The sequence below is a fragment of the Colletotrichum fioriniae genome (genome assembly GCF_027942845.1).
Source record: "Colletotrichum fioriniae strain IMI 355084 chromosome Unknown scaffold_8, whole genome shotgun sequence".
Taxonomy (NCBI): domain Eukaryota; kingdom Fungi; phylum Ascomycota; class Sordariomycetes; order Glomerellales; family Glomerellaceae; genus Colletotrichum; species Colletotrichum fioriniae.
In genome coordinates, this window is record NW_027076844.1 from 1,660,128 (window position 1) to 1,678,443 (window position 18,316).

Consider the following 18,316-nt stretch of genomic DNA (forward strand, 5'->3'; position numbering starts at 1 on the left):
AAGAGGCGATAAACACACTAAGTACCGTGTCACGATTTACTGTTCCATATCGTCGTCGAATGCTACTCAGAATAGGGCATCGATCAGGCAGATGTCTGGAGAATAGGAGACAACTCCGCCAAGTCCTGATCAAGGGCTGGTTTCAGGACCAATCAAGTCTATAATTACAAGTCGCGGGGAATTCGAGTCTGGGAGCACCAAGACAAGTTGACAGACGCAGCATTGGTTATACATTCACTCATCTATTCTCGATTCATATGACCACACGTGAAGCCTGTTGCTGGGGAATGTAGATTTTCAATGGAAGCCCGAGTCCTAATCCAGTCCCGGCAACCACCCATGGGTATCCAACGAACTCAACCCCTCAAAATTAGGACTCGCCGTATCCTCAGACGACTGCCTCGGCGGCTGCGTCTGCGGCTGCGGTGGCGGCGGCTGCATACCTCCATTCCCGCTCGAGAACATAAACATCTGATCGCTAGCCGGCATCCCGCCGCCGCCTCCGGCGCCGGGCTGTGACGCTGCCATATTCCACGCTTCAAAGTTCTGGTGCCACTTGGCGCCGTCGTTGAGGAACCAGTCCTGGTCTAGGCCCTGGAAGACTTGACCGGGGGATAGTTGCTGCTGCCGCGCGCTGCCGGATCCGGCGCGGGAAGTCTGTGATGGGGCGAGGTTGTTGTTCATTGGGGTGAAGCGTTGTTGTTGCTGTTGGTATATTGGTATTGACTGGGCGAGGCCGGCTTGGGACCAGCCACCTAAGGAGTTTGGTCCCATGCCCATTCCGGTATGAGAATGGTGAGACGGTGGTCTTGCACCGCTGATTTGTGCCAGAGACGCGCTCGCCATTAGAAGATCCGTAGGGCTAGGTGCCACATCCTGATCGCTAGTCTGCGGTTGCGCAAACTGATTGAGCGGGCTATACTGATCCGGCTTCCCCATCACCGGCGAAACAGGACCCTGCGTAGGCGAAGGCGACGACGCAACAGTGAGATTCGACCTCGGCGACGGCACGTCCGACGTACTAAATGTGCCGTACGTCTCGTCTGTCCTCCTCAACACGGCCTCCGCCTCCTCGGGCAACTCGACGTTCCACTTCCGCGCCAGCACGCTGATGATGCTTAGGGTACGGCGCGCGCAGAGCCAGTCTTCGGCGATTTCCTCGAGGTGCTTCACGCCGTGGATGATGTCGCGCTTGGCTGTCTTTTCGGGGAGGTTGAGCATGTGGATTGTGCAGGCGCTGTGGACCATGTAGACGGCGATGTTGCAGATTTGTCGAAGGTTCCAGTTTTTCTTGTAGAGGCGCATGAGTTTGGATATGGCCCCGGCATTGGCTGTGCAGATGCGTCGTGGTGAGACGTGGGATGGGAGGGGAGAAGCTGCGGGTGTGTATTTCAGGAAGGGGCGGAAGAGGTGGATGTATTGGAGGTGGAAGAACATGCTGGGACGATGTTAGTATTGTGCGAATGATGTAGGGAGTGGTGCTGGACTCACTGGACGAGAATCACGTTGGGGAGTTGTCCTTCCTTTGGTTCCAACTCGTTTGGCAATTCCTTTCGCCAGTCCTCCAGCCTCCGGTGAAGCTCGCTCAGCTTCTTGAGTTCCACCGACTTCCCACTCGAGCGGCCAATATGATTTGGATGATAAAAGAACAAGAGCAAGTCGCTACTTATCTCACACAGCTTAGAGAGCTGTAACCCCACGGCTCGCGTCCTCGACGGCTGACTGCATGTCTGATCGAACCCCGTATCTGTATAAGGCGCCCACAATTCGGCATCCTCAGAGGGAAAGACGTCGTACTTGGGCACGTTGTACGAGTTCTTTGGTATCTGCGGCAGGCGGCCCAGATAGTTCGACCACGCCTTATCAAAGAGGAAGCACCCCCAAAACGTCATCCGCCTCGCGTCGACGGCGTGTTCTCCGAGATTCTCCTTATCATTGGACATGCCGCCGTCGTCAAAATTGAGACCGATATCCTGGGCCATGCGGAAAGCCATGCCCGAGTACACCCAGCCTTTCGCCTCCCGCCCGCAACCGGCCTCCCTGACGGACATGAGCGCCAGGGCCTGGACGGTCGTGAGCTTGGGTCGCTCGTACTCGTCATTCTCGACAATAAGGCGCTTCGCCTCGGCAAAGAAGTGGTCGCCCTTTGTACGGCTGTCCCCCGGCGTCCCGTACGCTCCCGGCACACAGGTGAAGTGGCACCCGAGGGATAGCATGGCGTTGACTAGGAGTGGTGAGCAGTAGATGGTGCCTTTGTAGTTGAGTGCGTGCTTCCCCTTGAAGAAGTCACGGTAGAATAGTGTTTTTGATAATGTCGTGAAATATGTGTAGTGCCAGTTGAAGTACATGTTCATGAGGTGGGCGATGAGTTCCTTATCTTGCGTAACTCTCGTCCAGCTGGTGACGGGGTCCTCATTGGCGAGGTTCGTGTCGGACTCGGGTTCGTTTGTGTCGGCGTCGCCTGAGTCGCCTAGGTAGATGAGATGTGATGTGCCTCCGATGAAGCGTACTGAGCCGTTCTCGAGGCGTAACTCACCCATCTTGCGAGCGAGTTCCCTCTCACCCTCGATGGGCATGTCGATCGTGTACCCGTCGTCTCCATTGTCGTTATCCTCGGCTTCCTGAAGCATGGTCTCATGTTTCAAGATCTGCTCAGCGACAGTATCAAGGCTGTCGCAGGTCCTGATCCTCTTCACAATGTCGGGAACCTCATCCTCGTTTGCGTTGAGAATGGCCTCGATGAGAATCTGTAGTGTCGAGTTGCGCGCCTTCATGCTATCGACCTTTTCCTTGTAGACGCCCTTGCGGCGGTGGTCCGAGTTTGGGTCATAGACGCACTCGGTTCCGTAGACGCTGGCGCACGCAGCGCAGCTGGGCACGGCTCCATCGCATTTCGATTTCCTCCGGCGGCAGGCGATACATGCTGTGCTCACGCAGCGCCGCTTCTGTGACGCCGAGTCGCCTCCTCTGCGCGACGACTTCTTCTTGGCCGCCGGTGCTGGTTGTGGTGCGGACGATGATGATGATGAAGAGGGCTGTTCCGGGGGGTTGGTCAGGGAGCCGCCGGATGTGGACGTCAAAAGGAGATCTGAATCGTCCATCTTTCTTCCAAGGCACGTCTCTGGCTGCCGAGTTCCGAACTAATGAGATGACCTTGACGCACCGGAAGGGGTGAAGCGAGCGACCGGAGATGCTGAGTCCAACTTTGATGCGGTGCGCGGAGATATGGAAATCAGATGGGGACAGCAAGTCCCCGGGAGACGGGGTGGATGCGACGGCGGCAGCAAGGTGAAATGACAGCCCAGAGCCCCCACCGGAGCAATAGGATTCAAGAGCTGCAAGACAGCGATACCCGATGCCGATAAAGGGGGTACCGCAGGGACGGGAGCGAGAACCGTGGAGAGAGAGAGAGAAAGAGAGGGGGGTGTGGAGGGGTTCTGCGGGCTGCGGGCGTCTCACCTCTCCGTCGATGTTGAAGGTACCCTGTCGTTGAGATAAAGACGCGGCAGGCGATTGGGCGTGCAGAGCATGCGGGTTGGCGCGACGGCTGATAACGAGCCAAGGGAGTTGAGTATCGCGGCTTGGCTATTGATGACGATATACTTAAAGACTGGTGGGCTGCCGATAACTCATCAATATCGAGGAAGCTGTGCGTTATTCGCGATATTGCAGCCTCGTTTCAGCCTCGGTTTGGTTATTGTATGAATGCTTATGGGTTGTCTGGTACACGATCATCAGAAATGTGAGAGTTCTCTCATTGAAAGTAGGACTAAGAATAACGGTCGGGCAAAGAAAGTAGCACATGTCTTGGAGTAAAGGTGACTCTGGCGCATCTCAGTCGCGGGCGGTTCGGATCAATGGCAGTATTGCATAGGTGCATTGGTTACTTGCATATTACGTACCAGAAAAGAAGTATGGCTCGAGGCGGCTTATGCGTGAGGCGAGGGATTGCCTAAAAGCCGCAAAGCATTGAGAAACGCTGAGAAGGCGGGAGGCGCAAATGGACGGCTCGCGAGGGGCCGAAGCGGATAAGTAAGGTAAGTTTGCGCCGGCGCCGGTGGGAGAAGTACTGCAGCTTCTATCGTTGTTCCGGGTCTCTGGAAAGCGTGATGAGAAATCCAAAGTGTTTGACTTGACGGCTATGGCCGGAATGCACAGAGGCTGGGATTAACTCGGGGTGCGGCAAGCCGACAGGCGATTGCGGTGGTGGAGAGGTAGATCCGGCCTAGGCACCTTTGTTCCGGCGCAATGTGGAATCAGATGCCGGGCTGCTGCGTGAGGCCGCCGGCGGAGTCTAAGGTTGTCGAAGAGTAAATGCCTGCTTTTTTTTTCATTCGACTGTGGCATTGCTGGATAGTCTCAACAGGGGCCAGCTGACAGCTCTCTTCTATCCGTACGTGGCCGTGACTACGAATTGGTCACAAGAAAATGAGTAAGTAGAAAAAAAACCTTGGAAAAGAGTTTTGCTGACAATTCACCTTCAGAGTTCTGGCTGCTGGGGACGACTTGAATACCTCCGCGGCCCGCAGCTCCACGAATTGGGAGCCGAGCCGGGATGAAAGGGATACCCTAGTCATCATGTAATGCGACTGGCGTAGTGGGGTTTCCACTGTAGTCTGTACGCAGTATTCTGTAGTGGTTCCATAGCAGCAACATTGCGAGGAACCTAATCTGTAGATGGACAAAGACGTGTTGCGAGATGGAATGGACTATCCTAGTTATATGTTGACATGAGCTTTGCAATAAAAACATATTGTAGGTGTCGAAACGTCCGTCTTGAAGTGTCAAGAACTCGATACTATCCTTCACTATTCTATCTTTATATTATTTGGAATTTATTTCTCAAATCAACAACGAGACGAGCACTTACGATAATGGGATTATCTAATTCAGGAAAATCTCGACAGTAACAACAGACTCGGACATATTCATGGCAAGTTGTTTGATGATATCATTCCCGACGAAGCAGTACGGTAGAGAGCCTGAGAGACAACGATGCTCGCTCTTCTCCCTGCAGAGATCCGCTAGCGCATGACATTTAAGGTCTCGCTAAACCCGCGCACGTGCCATAACCCCACCAGCCCTCTTCCCCCACCTTCAGTCTGATCCGTGCGCGCGGGGCTTCCCCGGCCACGGAACGGCCCTCCAAATGTTGAAGACCTCCCGTTACTTTGGACACCCGCTACTTTGATCCGAATGCCCACCTGGCTTCCGGTTCTGACGTCTGTCGATCGACCCTGGGCTCTAAAGCTTTTCAGTTTTACTTTTATTTTCGAGGTACATTGTTGGAAAAAAGCCCAGACGTCATCTCCATCAGCCACAAGTTGTCACAGACTTGCGGTTCTTTGCGCACTTGAGAAACCTTACCCTGGAGCTATGGCCACTACCCGCAAACACGATACCTGAGTCGTAGCTTATATCAAAGTGCTAAATGCGGCAACCCAATGGCCGAAGCCCTGACCGTAATAGAGGTCGCCCTCTGCATCACCGAGGTAGTCGAACGCCTCTGCAAATACGTCTCCGCAGTCAAATCCGCCAAAGATGACATACGCAAGCTCACACAGGAGCTCCTCGCCCTCAAAGGCGCAATGGACCACTTCCACGTCCAAAACGAGCGTAGCATGGATAATCCGCTACAGGAGCAGGCCCGCGCCATGCTCAAGATGACCCAGGAGACTCTCGACTCCATACGAAAGAAGCTCGGCACGCCAAAGACGTCGTCTCTGAGCCGTGCCGCCCAGAGTCTGGCCTGGCCGTTTCGGCAGGGTGATATTGAGACGTATTTTGCTACCGTTGAGAGAGCCAAGACGTGGTTCATCATGGTCCTCATGCGGGATTCACTCGATACCACCGCGTCTGTGTTGTCAGAGATGCAGAAGCTGACGGCGCTTGTGCATGAGGACATCGTGGCGCGCAAGACGGATCGGATGCTTGAGGAGACGGCTGATCTACTAAAGTGGCTTTCGCCCGTCGACAGCGAGGACAAGCTTGTCAGTTCTAGGCACGATCGCGCACCGGGTACTGGTAAATGGATAGTGGATAAGACGTTTCTGGAATGGCAAGGGAGCACTCCCACTGATCAGCCCGTATTCTGGATCACTGGAAGGTGTAAGTCATTTCACCCATATTTGTAGCCTATGCAGCATCCTATTGACACAGAAAACAGCAGGATCCGGCAAGACGGTGCTTTTGTAAGAACAAACAAGACTCTGGCGTTGCTCACGCAGTACTGACTGATACAAGCTCGCAACTCGTTGAGGACCTCGGAGCACATCCCAGCGATGAGGCCTCGGAAGAGAACGGCAACATAGGCGTCGGTTTCCATTGTTGTTCGCTAGACGATGCGGCATCTCAAGCCGTCCCGAACGTCTTTGGCTCTATCCTGGCTCAGATAGGAGCGACGAACCCCAGTATCCTCGATCATGTCCGGCCGCTGAGGAAGTCTGGGAACACTTTGATTCCGCAGAACAACCTCTCCGTCGAACAGATCTATGACGTGATGGGTCAAGCACTCGAGTTGTTTGATGTGTTTTATCTCATGATCGACGCCCTCAACGAGACGAGCCAGGAATCTGTCATTGTCAAGGCCCTTTTACACCTCTGCTCAAAGCACTCTAACCTACGGGTCTTGGTTACGTGTACGCGCGAGCCGGCGCAGGCTGACCCCAGCATATGTGTCCGACATATGAGCACAAGGTCCATAGATTGTGATATCGAGATGTATGTGGAGGAAAGGCTTTCGAGCGAACAGAGTTTCCAGTCCTTGAGTGTGAAAATACGAACCGAGATCAAGGACAAGGTCATGTCAGAAGCGGATGGGACGTGAGTGTTCTGGCACGACTCCGTTGTGGTCAAGACTTACAATGCTGCAGATTTCGATGGGCCAAATTGTGCATGGATAGACTCAGCACCCTTCGCACTGGGAGAGACGTACGACGAGCTCTGGTCGATATCCCGTCCACACTCAACGGGTTTTACGCCGGTATCCTCACCCGTGTACCCCAACAAGACCGGGCTATGGCTCGCGAGGCTCTTGCCTGGCTCTGCTTCTCTCTCCGACCGCTTCATCTCAATGAGCTCGCCGAAGCTATCGTCCTCGAAGGTGACGAAGTCAACATTGACGATGACGACCGACTCACCGACCCCTCTGCCATAATCGAGATCTGTCAAGGCCTAGCCCACGTAAGCGACCACTACGTCACCCTCGCCCACGACTCCATCCGCACATTCTTACAATCAGAATGGATACGGACTTCTTCTGCCTCGGAATACGCGCTGGACGCAGCCGCCTGTCACCAAAGGATCATGCGCAAGTGCCTCGCCTACCTCAGACTCGAGCCCTTCACCACAGGCCCCTTGGACAAGCTCCGGCACGTAAAGGCCAGATTTGCAGCCTACCCGCTGCTGAATTACGCTACAAACATGTGGCCCATCCACTCTGAGCGCTTCCCCCTCTCAGACGAAGACGAGAAGCTCATTCTCGACTTCTTCGACACCAAGAAGCTCTCGCACGGCGGCGCCTTTGAGGCGTGGGTGCAGTTCGTCCTGCGCTCGGCGGACCTGGACGTCATCCGGCACACGGAACCGCTCTACTACGCCGCGTCGTTCAACATGACGTCCGTCCTGCAGTTGATACTGAGACCAGAGTACAAGATCGACGTCAATAAGAGAGGCGGACGGTTCTCTTCGCCCCCGTTGTTTGTGGCGCTCTGGAGGGACAACGTCGAGGCGGCCATGTTGCTGCTCAGGGCCGGGGCGGATCCGGATTCTCGGGATACGAGTGGGCAGAGTAGTCGGCGCCTAGCCACGAGTCGAAAGCATCACGATGTTGTCAAGCTCATGAAGGAGATGAGTCCGGCTGGGGCAAAGAGGTCGCCGACTTGGAATTGGGATAGGGGGGCTCAGGATGAGTGGGCTATAGAAGATGCTCTTGCACAATCGAGACTGAGAAACTATATGGAGGAGGATTCCTGAATCGATACCAACGCGAAGCAGCCTCCTACAAGTAGGGGTCACTACAGTTGAACAAAGACATCCTGAGCATTAGGTAGCATCAAGGACACAAAAGTCGGCTGAGATCTATCCCGAGGTACTGAACGATTACGAACAGTCTGTCCAAGCCACATGCTTTCAGCTGGAACAGTGTCCATATAGTAGATGGCGTAAGTACTGGACAAGGATATCCGCCTATGATCAGGGGCCATAATTTGGGGCAATGTCAGAAGACTCAGCGTAAGGTGGTGATGCAATGCGCTGGGTGGTGAAAGACGCACTGCCACACCGAAGCTGGTGGAAGGTGAGAGGTGCTTAAAAGTGGAGACACAAATCAATGCGGTTGTGGCTCGAGGCGGTGTTCTCTATGTACAATGCAAGATTACTAAGCCGGAAAGTAACCCCCACTACAAGCATCACGTCACGTCTTGCCGGTGAAGAGGTACCTCCCCCCAGCCTACCTAGCAGCACAGCGCTAAGGGACCGACGTGACGGGTGCGCTTGCACTCTCTTTCTTTCTCCCGTCCACTGTCCACTCTACTGCATCATCCCGAGCTTGAGCAGTGCCGCGGGCCTCTTTTTTTGTGATCCCAACAACCTTATCCAATACCCTCACACCTCTCTACTACCACCCTTCCTTTTGGCCTTTCCTTTTCCCCCTCCTACCTTGCTCCGCAGAAGTAGCAATCGGTCTTTTTCTGTTCACTTTCGTGACTATTGGAGATATGCCTATGTTTTATTATTTGGCTTAGCTCAGGTACGTCTTTCTGATTCCTTCAGCTCCATCACCACCACCCACCCCTAAAGCGGCAGCCGGTCATAGACCCAAATTACATGCCAAAAACAGAACCCACAACACGCACCTCTCACATGTGCTCTTCACCGGTTATCCCTCTTGGATTTTCCGTAAATTCAAGCAGGCTGTGGTACTGACCTTGTTCACACCAGGCTTTCCACTCTCAGCGCTGCTCTCACCTTCCAGAGGTACCTGCCGACCTAAGAATACAACGCTGTCCTACCGCACCTTCCGTTCTCCACCGATAACGACCCCAACATCACTTCGGCTGACATTCTGCGCTTTACTCCGTACACCAATACCAACTTTGGATTGCGCCTGCCCCAGCTTTGGACATTTCTCAAGAGCCTTCTTTTCCACTCTGGCCCAGACGTCGGGCTATCATCAACAAGCAGTTGACTTTGCGCAAGAGCTTCAGCGCCAGTCACCCTACGACAGCGCAACTCTTGCACACACCTAAGCTTCCCCCACCCCGAATCGACTCCCTAAATCTGTCAGTCTGGCGTTCCGAGCTCTTCGCGCTGCCGGCCTCGTTGTAGGTCTTGGTCTTACAGCCCTCGCCGCCTACAATAGCAACCAGGCCGAGATGGACTCCCATGCCTCAAGAGGCGGGCACCTGGTTGCCACGGATGGCCGAGAGGTGGTTTACTGTCACGCCTGCTCCCATGAGTGGTGGCAAGATGAGCATGGTCTGCAGTGCCCTCGCTGCGAAAGCGAGATTACGGAGATTGTACGATATATTACTACTACCCCTTCCCTCCTGCCACATTTGCTGACGTACACCCAGGTTTCTCCCGAGAATGACCCTAGAGAGATCGAGGATGGTCCCCCGCTGCACGATTCCCCGAGACTCAGACGTCACATCTACGATGACGATTCGGATCCTGAAGAGGCCGATATAGAGGAGCATCTGCATCGCGGCCCAGGCGGGTTCGTCGTACACCGAGCGATATGGGACAATTCTCAGCGCCCGGGACAGAGCCCAAACCCAAACGCGCGCCAACCCCCCGATGTGAACGACGGCGACCAGATCATTCGACGCTTTATTGATATGGTGAATGATTTCGGCATGGGCATGCCTCCGCGACCTCCCGATGAGACCCGCCCTCCTGGCTTTGGCGTTGGTGGGAACATTTTTGGCGGTCAGGGCAATGTTCGCACATTCCAGAGAACAGGTCCCGGAGGCACCACGAGCTTCACGATCGCCACCGGACCCATCCACGTTCACCAAGGAGGAGCCAACTCGCCTGCTGGACCTGGAGGCGACCCCTTCCAGTCGTACGTCAGCCTTGAACCTCGTGGCCAGCCACCACCTGGACCTCGAATCACAGTCGTTTCCATTAGAGCGAATGCTGACCAACTTCCTAGTATCTTCAGCAGCGTCCTAGCTGGAGCAGGACCTCCTCAACCGACCGGAATGGGTCCAGGCCAGGGACAGCGCGGGCCTAATCAAGCGCCTACACTTCTCCATGAGATTCTCAACATGCTCAACCCAGCCAACGCCTCACACGGCGATGCTGTGTATACCCAGGAGGCCCTGGACCGGATCATTTCTCAGTTGATGGAGCAGAATCCTGCATCGAATGCGGCACCCCCGGCGACTGAGGATGCGCTCAGCAAGCTCAAGCGGAAAAAGGTCGACAAGGAGATGCTTGGCCCCGAGGGCAAGACCGAGTGCACCATCTGCATTGACGATTTCAACGAGGGTGACGATGCTACAGTGCTGCCCTGTAAGCATTGGTTCCACGACCAGTGCGTCGTCATGTGGTTGAAGGAGCACAATACTTGCCCGATATGCCGTACGCCGATTGAGGAACCTAGCGGCGGCAGTAGCAACAATGATAACAACAACAGTAACGATGCCAATGCGAGCGGTTCAAACAACGGCGGCAACGACAACAACCCTTCGCAAGCCCGCTCTGGAGCCGAGTCTGGCTCGTCAGACACCCATCAAGACTCGTTCTGGCCCGGCAATGATCCGGGACACTGGGCAAACTCGATGAGAGGAATTCCCCCTCGATCTAGTTATATGGACGCGACCCCTCCGGTACCTGCCGACTCCACGAGACCCCAGCCGACATTTGTTGACGAACTCTACGGACGCTATGGGGCCTCCAGCACCGGCCGCAGCGATCCGCAACGTCCCCAGGAAACAAGTCGAATGCCCAGCTTCCGATCGGCTAGACGGGACTCCCATTCGCCTCCGAGCCTCCGCCGACACCAGTCCGATGTGTTTCGAGCTAGGCAGCGGAGCCCCTCGTCTGGAAATTGGGACAGAGGTCAGGACAGCAACCAGGACAACAACCAGGACGCCGGATCCAACCACGGCCCGCTTAATTGGCTGAGAAACCAGTTTTCTCGAGGATCAGGTTCGGGAGACAGCAACCCGCGTGAGAGACGGAGACAGTGAGCTTGTGGGATTGATTAATGGAATGGAATGGATCTGGGTGGTTTGCCAATGAAAGATTTGAGCGAGCCACGCGGCTCTAACGCGGCCGATAGGCATATCACGAATTACGACGAGGGTCGACGGCGTTTAGCATTGGTCGTTGAGACCGTTATTTTTCTCTTGAGCTCGACCGCGCCGCCGTGGGTCAGATTTTGATGACCCGCAGGGCCTCTTCTGTACATACTTGGGACCTTGTCACATGAAAACAGACAGGCATCCTCCATTTGGTGGCGAGGGTTAGGCAGGATTAAATTTCCGTACTGCAGTCAGCATGATAATAGGAAGTCTTCGTCCCAACGTGAAATGCATGAGCATATTGCTGGATTGTGGAACGGGCGGCTAGTAGCGAAGTCAAGAGATCCAAGCAGGTTCAAGTCATCATCGGGAATCAGTCTCACCTCCAGATCTTACTCCATCTTGATGAAAGGCACTCTTGTGTGACCCCTTCCGTTTCTTAATGTCCCATCGTATCACTGTTAAACACATAATAACAGTCGCCCTCAAACAGAAGAGAGTTGCCTGCGTTTCTGCTGCAAATATATTGCTCGCAAGGTAGAATAGAGATGTGTATACGCCCCGTACACCGGTTCAAACAAATAGCCGTCGTTACTTCCATACAAATACACATTACCAGATACTTTGAAAGGGGGAAGCACAGTGTAGTAAAGATTTGGACACACACGATACGCGATGCAACCGTGGCAACACTTGCACATGTGTCATCCTTTACATCCCCTCGCCCCCCTTCGAATGCAATCGCTCCTTTTCATCATCGCCTTCATCTCAGGTGTCTCCGTCCCTTCACCCCCGACACCCTCTACAGTTCGTTCCCACAAACACAGGCACGGTGTGTCGCATCTCCTATCTCCTCTTAACATTCCTCACCAAAAACGCACCCACCACGCCCGCTGCGACCGCAACGCCGCTGATGATGGCGACGCCCATGAGCCCTTCCTTGGCGACCTTGTCGTCGACGAGCTGGCGCAGGTTGGAGGCCTGGAGGTTAGCGGGTTCCTTTTCCAGCAAGAGATCGTTGTAGCGGCGGGCCTCGCCGTAGTTTCCGAGCTTGTAGTTGCCGAGGGCGAGGTAGAAGAGGCACTCGCGGCGGCGCTCGGGGGAGACGCGGAAGATTTCGGAGAGGAGGCGGACGCCTAGTTGTTGGTCGTTGCGGGAGTCTGATTTTACGAGGCCCTGTTTTGTTTTTGCGTAGTGATCAGGAGATGTTTGGAAAAAGAATAAAAGAGGGCGGATGTGATGTCGGCGACTATGAGGGAGGAAGAGGGGGGGAAGGTTATCGTACCCATGCGTAGTTGAACTTGGTTTGGACGCCGACCATGTCGCCTTCCTTTTCATACTGGGCGCGGAGGACCTGGAGCTCGGATGCCTTGAGGGGCCTGCGGTGCGAGGAGGAGGTTTGTTAGTTCACGATGATGTCGCATGATCGGATGTCGCGGGGGTGGGATGGAAGGTCGGCCTTGCAGATTAGAAGGAAAGTTTTGACATACGTTTCCGCGTCCAGGGCGTCTGCGAAGAGTTGTCAGTCATGGACTCCTTCGTGGCGACGTGGTTTCGCTCCAGGCGGGGAGGAGGAGGGGAAGCAGAAGGGTGGACTTACAAGGTAGATCAACCATGGCTGCGATGATGCGGTTGACTCGTTGGCTATGGAAATGTCGTGGGTAAAGGTTATTTTTCTTTTGTTTTGACGGATCGTACGAGTGTGTACAACTTCGCAGTAGTGTCGTGGAGTTGAGAAGGTTCGATCGTGTGGAAGTTCGAAAAGTAGCTGTCACAGTTGCAAGGTATGACAGGGCTGAAGATACCAAAGCGTTGAAAGATGCTGAATGCAGCAGAATCGAGAAAAAGGTGCAGGCTACAGCTGGGAAGAACAGGATCGGGAAGAGTGGCTGAAGCTCTGACATTTGAAGATCCGTGGGGACTCTTCCAGGCGGGTCACCCTGGGGGCCCAGCCAGCAGCAGCAGCAGCGGCGGCGACGGCGGGCGGCGTCATGTGTGGCGGATGACGAGTGTTGGAGACAAGCTGAGGTGGGGCGGTTGAGTCTGTGACAGGGGTCACTTACTGTAAGAAACTTAGTCATCACTGATTGTCGTCCGGGTGATGCCGTGCGATAAGGTAAGCCGGGGGCAGACGAGCAGCGACAGTTTTTTTTGTTTGGGGGATTCCTGCATTGGGTTTAGGCTGGTTCGTTCTGCCGTGCTTTATCCCACCTGCACGATTTCTAGTCGCATGCTTCCATCAGCCCAAGTCAATCAATTAACGACACCAAACACCACCACGAAAACAACGCGACATCACGACTCTACCTCTCCGCGCATACACACAGCAAGACAGCGATACAATAAAACACATTCACCAAATCAAAGACAGAACAATCAACCAAGATGCTTTTAGCAGAGGAGCCCGCGACGGTAGGTTCCCCTCCATTCCCCGTCTTCCCGTACTGTTGACGGCATCTACTTTCTATTCATAGAAGCCATCCGCTGACAAGAGATAACTTTTCCGCGCCAACAGCTCATCTCGCACACAATCGACAACTTCAACATCCAACCAGACAAACAAGCCATCGCCCGCATCAATGAATCCCTCTCCACCCTCCAGCAGGCCCGCGAGCTGCGTCTCCGCGAGGCAGAGAATGCCCTCAAGAGTACGTCCCCCGGTCACCCATCCTCCATCTCCTCCAGAACACAAGCCAGCCCAGCTTTCCTCCCTCCAACGATCACGACAAACCCCCTTCCCTCAAAGACCACAACCCGCATCTCCAACCCGCATCTCCGACCCGCATCTTCAAACCCGCGACCCCAAACTAACCTTCCTACACAGAACTCTCCCGCCAACTCAACACAATGACATCCCAACACGCAGAACTAACCTCAACCCACTCCTCCACCGCCCACGCCTCCGAAATAGCCCGCCTCGACACCACAAAATTCCGTACGGCAAAGGCAGCATCCGACGCAGAAATGGAAGCAGAGCGCCTCGCCCAGCAGGCCGCCGACCTCAACGCCCGCCTGCAGGAGCTCGAGATCCAGGGGCTCGACGGCTCCGCCGACGAACAGGCGCGCCGCCGCGACCCCGTCGACGACGAGGTGCTGCTGCGGCTGAAAGTGTACCGCAGCTTGGGTATCGAGATTGAGCGCGATGGCAAGGACGGTAGCGGCACGGGCGAGTTCACGCGCGCGGTTGTGAGGAATGATCGCAAGGGGGATGTGCATGTCGTGAATATGGACAAGAAGTTTTCAAAGTTTTTTTATGCCAATTACTTTTGGCAGACTTTGTAGAAAAGGGCTTGTTTAGGTCAGGGAGATTGGTTCTGTTTGGGATTAATGACGGCGTTTGGAGGACTTATGATCGGATACCACGTCTTGAATAGACACTTTTCTTCACGACTGCACAAAAGCTGATCAATAATCGTGTCTCCACGAATGTTGATAATACGATTTGTCAATCACATGAAATATGAACATTGAACACATTTTCTTGAGCGGCGAACAAAAGCCTTGAAATTGATGATTTCTTAATTGTTGTCCGTCTGGACTGATGTTGAGATGTGATACAGCCAAACGCCTATTGACTCCCAGTTCCAGTCCATAATCCTGTCCGTAAGTAGCCTCGCCGGGCCAATATTTCCATCCCTTGCCTGAGACTGTCCGTCATAGGGGATATCTATCCCGATTCTACCTGACCTTCCTCCCATTGCCCGATCCAGAGACTTATTTCATGCCCTGTATCCCGGCTTTATACAAAGGAAAATGATTCCCACAACTCTCTTACACCGCCCACTTCCACGGGCATACTTTTCTCGTCATCATCGTGGCAAGAGAGTCGATTGAGAACCATGATTTTCTCTTTCCGCATCCATTAATGATAACTTTTTGGTCACCCAACAACAGGAACATATCCTCTCACGCCACGGCAACCTTTCTTACAGACTTGGTTGATAATGATGGAAAGTAGTCACCATCGACACCGTCGAGTGCTGTGAAGGCTATGTGCGTGTTGGTCGGTGTTCGTGCTCTTGAGCTGTTGGGCGACACAATAGCAGTGTATCCGCCTCGGTTGCTCTCTGGACTCCGGTTGCGGCCACCCTTCATCATGAGGTAGCCCTCGCCGCCGCCTGGAGTGGTAGGTCCACCGCTGGGACTCCTGTGGTGATGGCGTTGATACTGACGATCGGGCAACTCGAGACGGGAGTTAATGGTCATCCACAACTCATCGTCGTTTCCGTTTCCTAGACGCCAGCCACCAAGACCCTCATAGTCCCGATCAATACCGACAGAGGGGAACAGGCCGATGCCGCCTGACTCCGAGATGGGTGTTATTGTGCCAACGGAGACGGCGGAGGCAGAAGACGGTCGCCTTGCACGACGCGAGGCGGAACGCCGTGTGGGCGTTAGCGACGGTGACGGACTACCGGACACCGGTACCTTGGAGGCATAAGAAAGATACCTAGGACGACCGGTAATGTACGACGGGAGCAGAGATATCGCGAGATCAAAGTAGACGAGAATGACTCGGAATATGAGAACAGTAAAGGCGAGTGTTGTTGTAATCCCGGCAAATATCGCTAGCGGTATGGTGAAAAGGAAGAGGAAGGGGACGATGATGGCGTATACGGGGTTGATGAGAGCCATGGCTGCGGTTGATTGACGTAAAAGCCGTCTGATTGAGGGTCGTGGTTATCGATGTCTCGAGGAATCGCTCCTTCACAACATCTCCTCAGCTTCCTCGAAATTTGGCCGATGCGTGGTTTATCTCTCGGCGAAGCAAAAGGGTGGTTCCGAGTGTGACCAGTAAGTCCCGATGACTGAGTCGTACGATCCGGTCACTGTCGTTCGGTCGGCGGTCCGATCGTTCGATAACGTTGTAATACCCAGCCCACTGTCGACGATTCCCACTCCTTCAACACTTGGAAACAGAAACGAATGTGGACGATCAGGAAAAGCTGTGTGGACGGAAACCCAGCGGTTTTGTATGATGCGGCAACGGAATGTCAGGTATTGTGTAGGAAGATTTGGTGCACACCTAAAGTCAAAACTTCAGAGACATGGCGGACGGGAGAGGTATGCTCGAGAGAATTGGGATGAGACGAAGGGGAGCCGGGAGCGAGCCTTCAAACCTAGAGGTTGGTGGCTCCCTGGCGTGTGGCAGCACGGAGGGGGGTCTGAACCACATCGGAGAGAAAGCGTAAAGAGACGCAGTACGGAGTAGGGGTGCAGTTGCTGTCGGATCGAGACTTTGTTTGGTCTCTTTCACATGCCGGAAGCTAGCGGCAAAGCACTAGCACCGCCCTTGTCTTCTTCTGCCCTTGTCCTTGGTCTCCTTGCCCTTCTTGTATGAGGGGGGGCGTTCGATGCAGTGTAACGCTACCTTATCAGAAAGAAAGGAAAAACTGGAGAAGCCGAGAGTTGGACTATCACAAGCTACAGGGTCTCGATGGGAGACTACACCCGTTGCCAGCGGCTTGGCTGATGATGGAATGCGAGTAGATTTTGTGGTGACTGGCCCATCTTGACTGTGCGCTCTAGCTTTCGAATGCCAGGAGAGTTTTTCTGCCCGCCACGTATGGGGGCTCCGGCAAGAAGAGGATTTGAGTAACACCTACTTCGTTGCCGTAAGGCCTGTGAGCTCTCTTTCGTATTCCACAGGGCCATCGGTTTCCGAGCCTGGATAGTTCAGGCCGTCCAATATTGAACGTTGTTCAAATCAAATCCCGCTGGGACGGTGGATGAGGGAAACAGAGTTTGCAGTTCCTGGACGGTGTCTTTTTTTTCTTCTTTTTTTCCATGTGAAGAGCGACGTGTTTCTGACAGACAGAAACGGCTGTGGGGAGGAAGCGGAAAACAGAGTTTGCCGGGTGAATCAGCGTCTTGACTTATGCGCCTCCGGGAGTCGGAATCCTCTGCCTGCGAGCCACTGTCCAAGTAATGCGCCCTGGTGTTCATGGAAGAGTGACGAAAGACAGCAAACGTGCGTTCCGGACTTGGGATGGGCGGACATTGTGTGTGTGTTTGTCTACGAATAGGTATTTTGCCGCTATCAGCATTTCCAAACAAGACATCGGTTGGTGATGATGAATGCAAGCCCGCCATGCGGTTGGTGGGCAGAAAGATAAGAGGCCCGTTTCGGTGAGATGAGTCCGCTTGTTGTCCGAAACCGATCGCCGCGTCTCCGCATCTCCAGACTCAAGGCGTGCCAGGGTCAGGGTCAGCGTTGTACGGAAGGTCTGGGGAAAAGTGCAGGGAAGAGTATCTCGAACTGTAGACCCCGCAAGTCCAGAACACAAGGACGTTGCCAGTCAGAGCTCGCCAGCGACGAGCAACGGACAAACAGGGGCAGAATGGCTCGAAAGATGCAGCTTTTGCGTGCCTTCGAGGTAACGTTAATCATGTGTGTAATGATTTAGCGTTCTCCAGGCGGCCAGGCCGTCCCCAGATATGGCAAGCTTGCATCCAGGCGTGCCGGGGTAGCAAACGTGTATGCAGCAGACCACGGTGGTGTATGAGCCGCAAAGATTGGACCGATCTTGTCAACGGCAAGCCAACACAGCGAAGATCCCTAGCAAGGGCGAAACGCTCGGCATGGCGAACTTTGGGAGACGAGCCATGGCCATGACTGCCGTCTGCCATACCGGGTTGGCCCTGGACAGGCGGGTAAGATGCGCTTGGTTTCCCCGCGATATCAATATCGAGCAAGTGGCTTCTCCAGTCACAGCCTGGATAGCTGGATGAAAATCCCGGGGTGCATGTGGGATGTCTTGGTTGCGCAGCTGGTGTCAACTCCATCTACCCCAGACCAGACCAGCACGACCATTAACGGTTGTCTGGGGGGAAGAAAGTGTCAGTGTGCTCCGTAGGCAGCTCGTAGCATTCTTTGCAAAGTTCCCATGGCCCATGCTTCCCTTGTGTGGTTGTTAGGCAGCGCCATTGGTATAAAGGCAGACGCCACAGCAAAAACAGGCATGGCGATCGTCAGAAGCCAAAGCTCCCCGAACAAGCTTGCGACAGCCAACGAGCGCAGACCGCGGAGGGGTCGAGGCACGGCGATGCAACCGGTAGAGTTC

General features: G+C 54.3%; 6 protein-coding genes across 6 annotated transcripts; 3 read left to right on the plus strand and 3 right to left on the minus strand.

Moving 5' to 3' along the window:
• Window positions 1–315: 315 nt before the first annotated feature.
• On the minus strand, window positions 316–3,101 carry NIT4 (Nitrogen assimilation transcription factor nit-4; the record flags this gene model as incomplete). Its single annotated transcript, XM_053198207.1, has 2 exons — window positions 316–1,438; window positions 1,492–3,101. 2 exons carry the CDS (start codon window positions 3,099–3,101, stop codon window positions 316–318), a joined length of 2,733 nt encoding a protein of 910 aa, XP_053044405.1.
• Window positions 3,102–5,444: 2,343 nt separating this feature from the next.
• Window positions 5,445–7,974, plus strand: N0V96_007237 (uncharacterized protein; the record flags this gene model as incomplete). Its single annotated transcript, XM_053198208.2, has 4 exons — window positions 5,445–6,108; window positions 6,167–6,191; window positions 6,244–6,822; window positions 6,873–7,974. 4 exons carry the CDS (start codon window positions 5,445–5,447, stop codon window positions 7,972–7,974), a joined length of 2,370 nt encoding a protein of 789 aa, XP_053044406.1.
• Window positions 7,975–9,417: 1,443 nt separating this feature from the next.
• N0V96_007238 (uncharacterized protein) lies at window positions 9,418–11,198 on the plus strand (the record flags this gene model as incomplete). The annotated part of the gene is made up of 2 exons (XM_065757964.1): window positions 9,418–9,477; window positions 9,576–11,198. The coding sequence occupies 2 exons, from the start codon at window positions 9,418–9,420 to the stop codon at window positions 11,196–11,198; spliced, it is 1,683 nt and encodes a 560-aa protein (XP_065613487.1).
• Window positions 11,199–12,098: 900 nt separating this feature from the next.
• Window positions 12,099–12,868, minus strand: FIS1 (mitochondrial membrane protein; the record flags this gene model as incomplete). Its single annotated transcript, XM_053198210.1, has 4 exons — window positions 12,099–12,428; window positions 12,538–12,631; window positions 12,743–12,761; window positions 12,853–12,868. 4 exons carry the CDS (start codon window positions 12,866–12,868, stop codon window positions 12,099–12,101), a joined length of 459 nt encoding a protein of 152 aa, XP_053044408.1.
• A 769-nt stretch (window positions 12,869–13,637) lies between these two features.
• spc24 (putative kinetochore protein spc24) lies at window positions 13,638–14,534 on the plus strand (the record flags this gene model as incomplete). The annotated part of the gene is made up of 3 exons (XM_065757965.1): window positions 13,638–13,664; window positions 13,768–13,900; window positions 14,077–14,534. The coding sequence occupies 3 exons, from the start codon at window positions 13,638–13,640 to the stop codon at window positions 14,532–14,534; spliced, it is 618 nt and encodes a 205-aa protein (XP_065613488.1).
• A 624-nt stretch (window positions 14,535–15,158) lies between these two features.
• N0V96_007241 (uncharacterized protein) lies at window positions 15,159–15,887 on the minus strand (the record flags this gene model as incomplete). The annotated part of the gene is made up of 1 exon (XM_053198212.1): window positions 15,159–15,887. The coding sequence occupies one exon, from the start codon at window positions 15,885–15,887 to the stop codon at window positions 15,159–15,161; it is 729 nt and encodes a 242-aa protein (XP_053044410.1).
• Window positions 15,888–18,316: the final 2,429 nt, after the last annotated feature.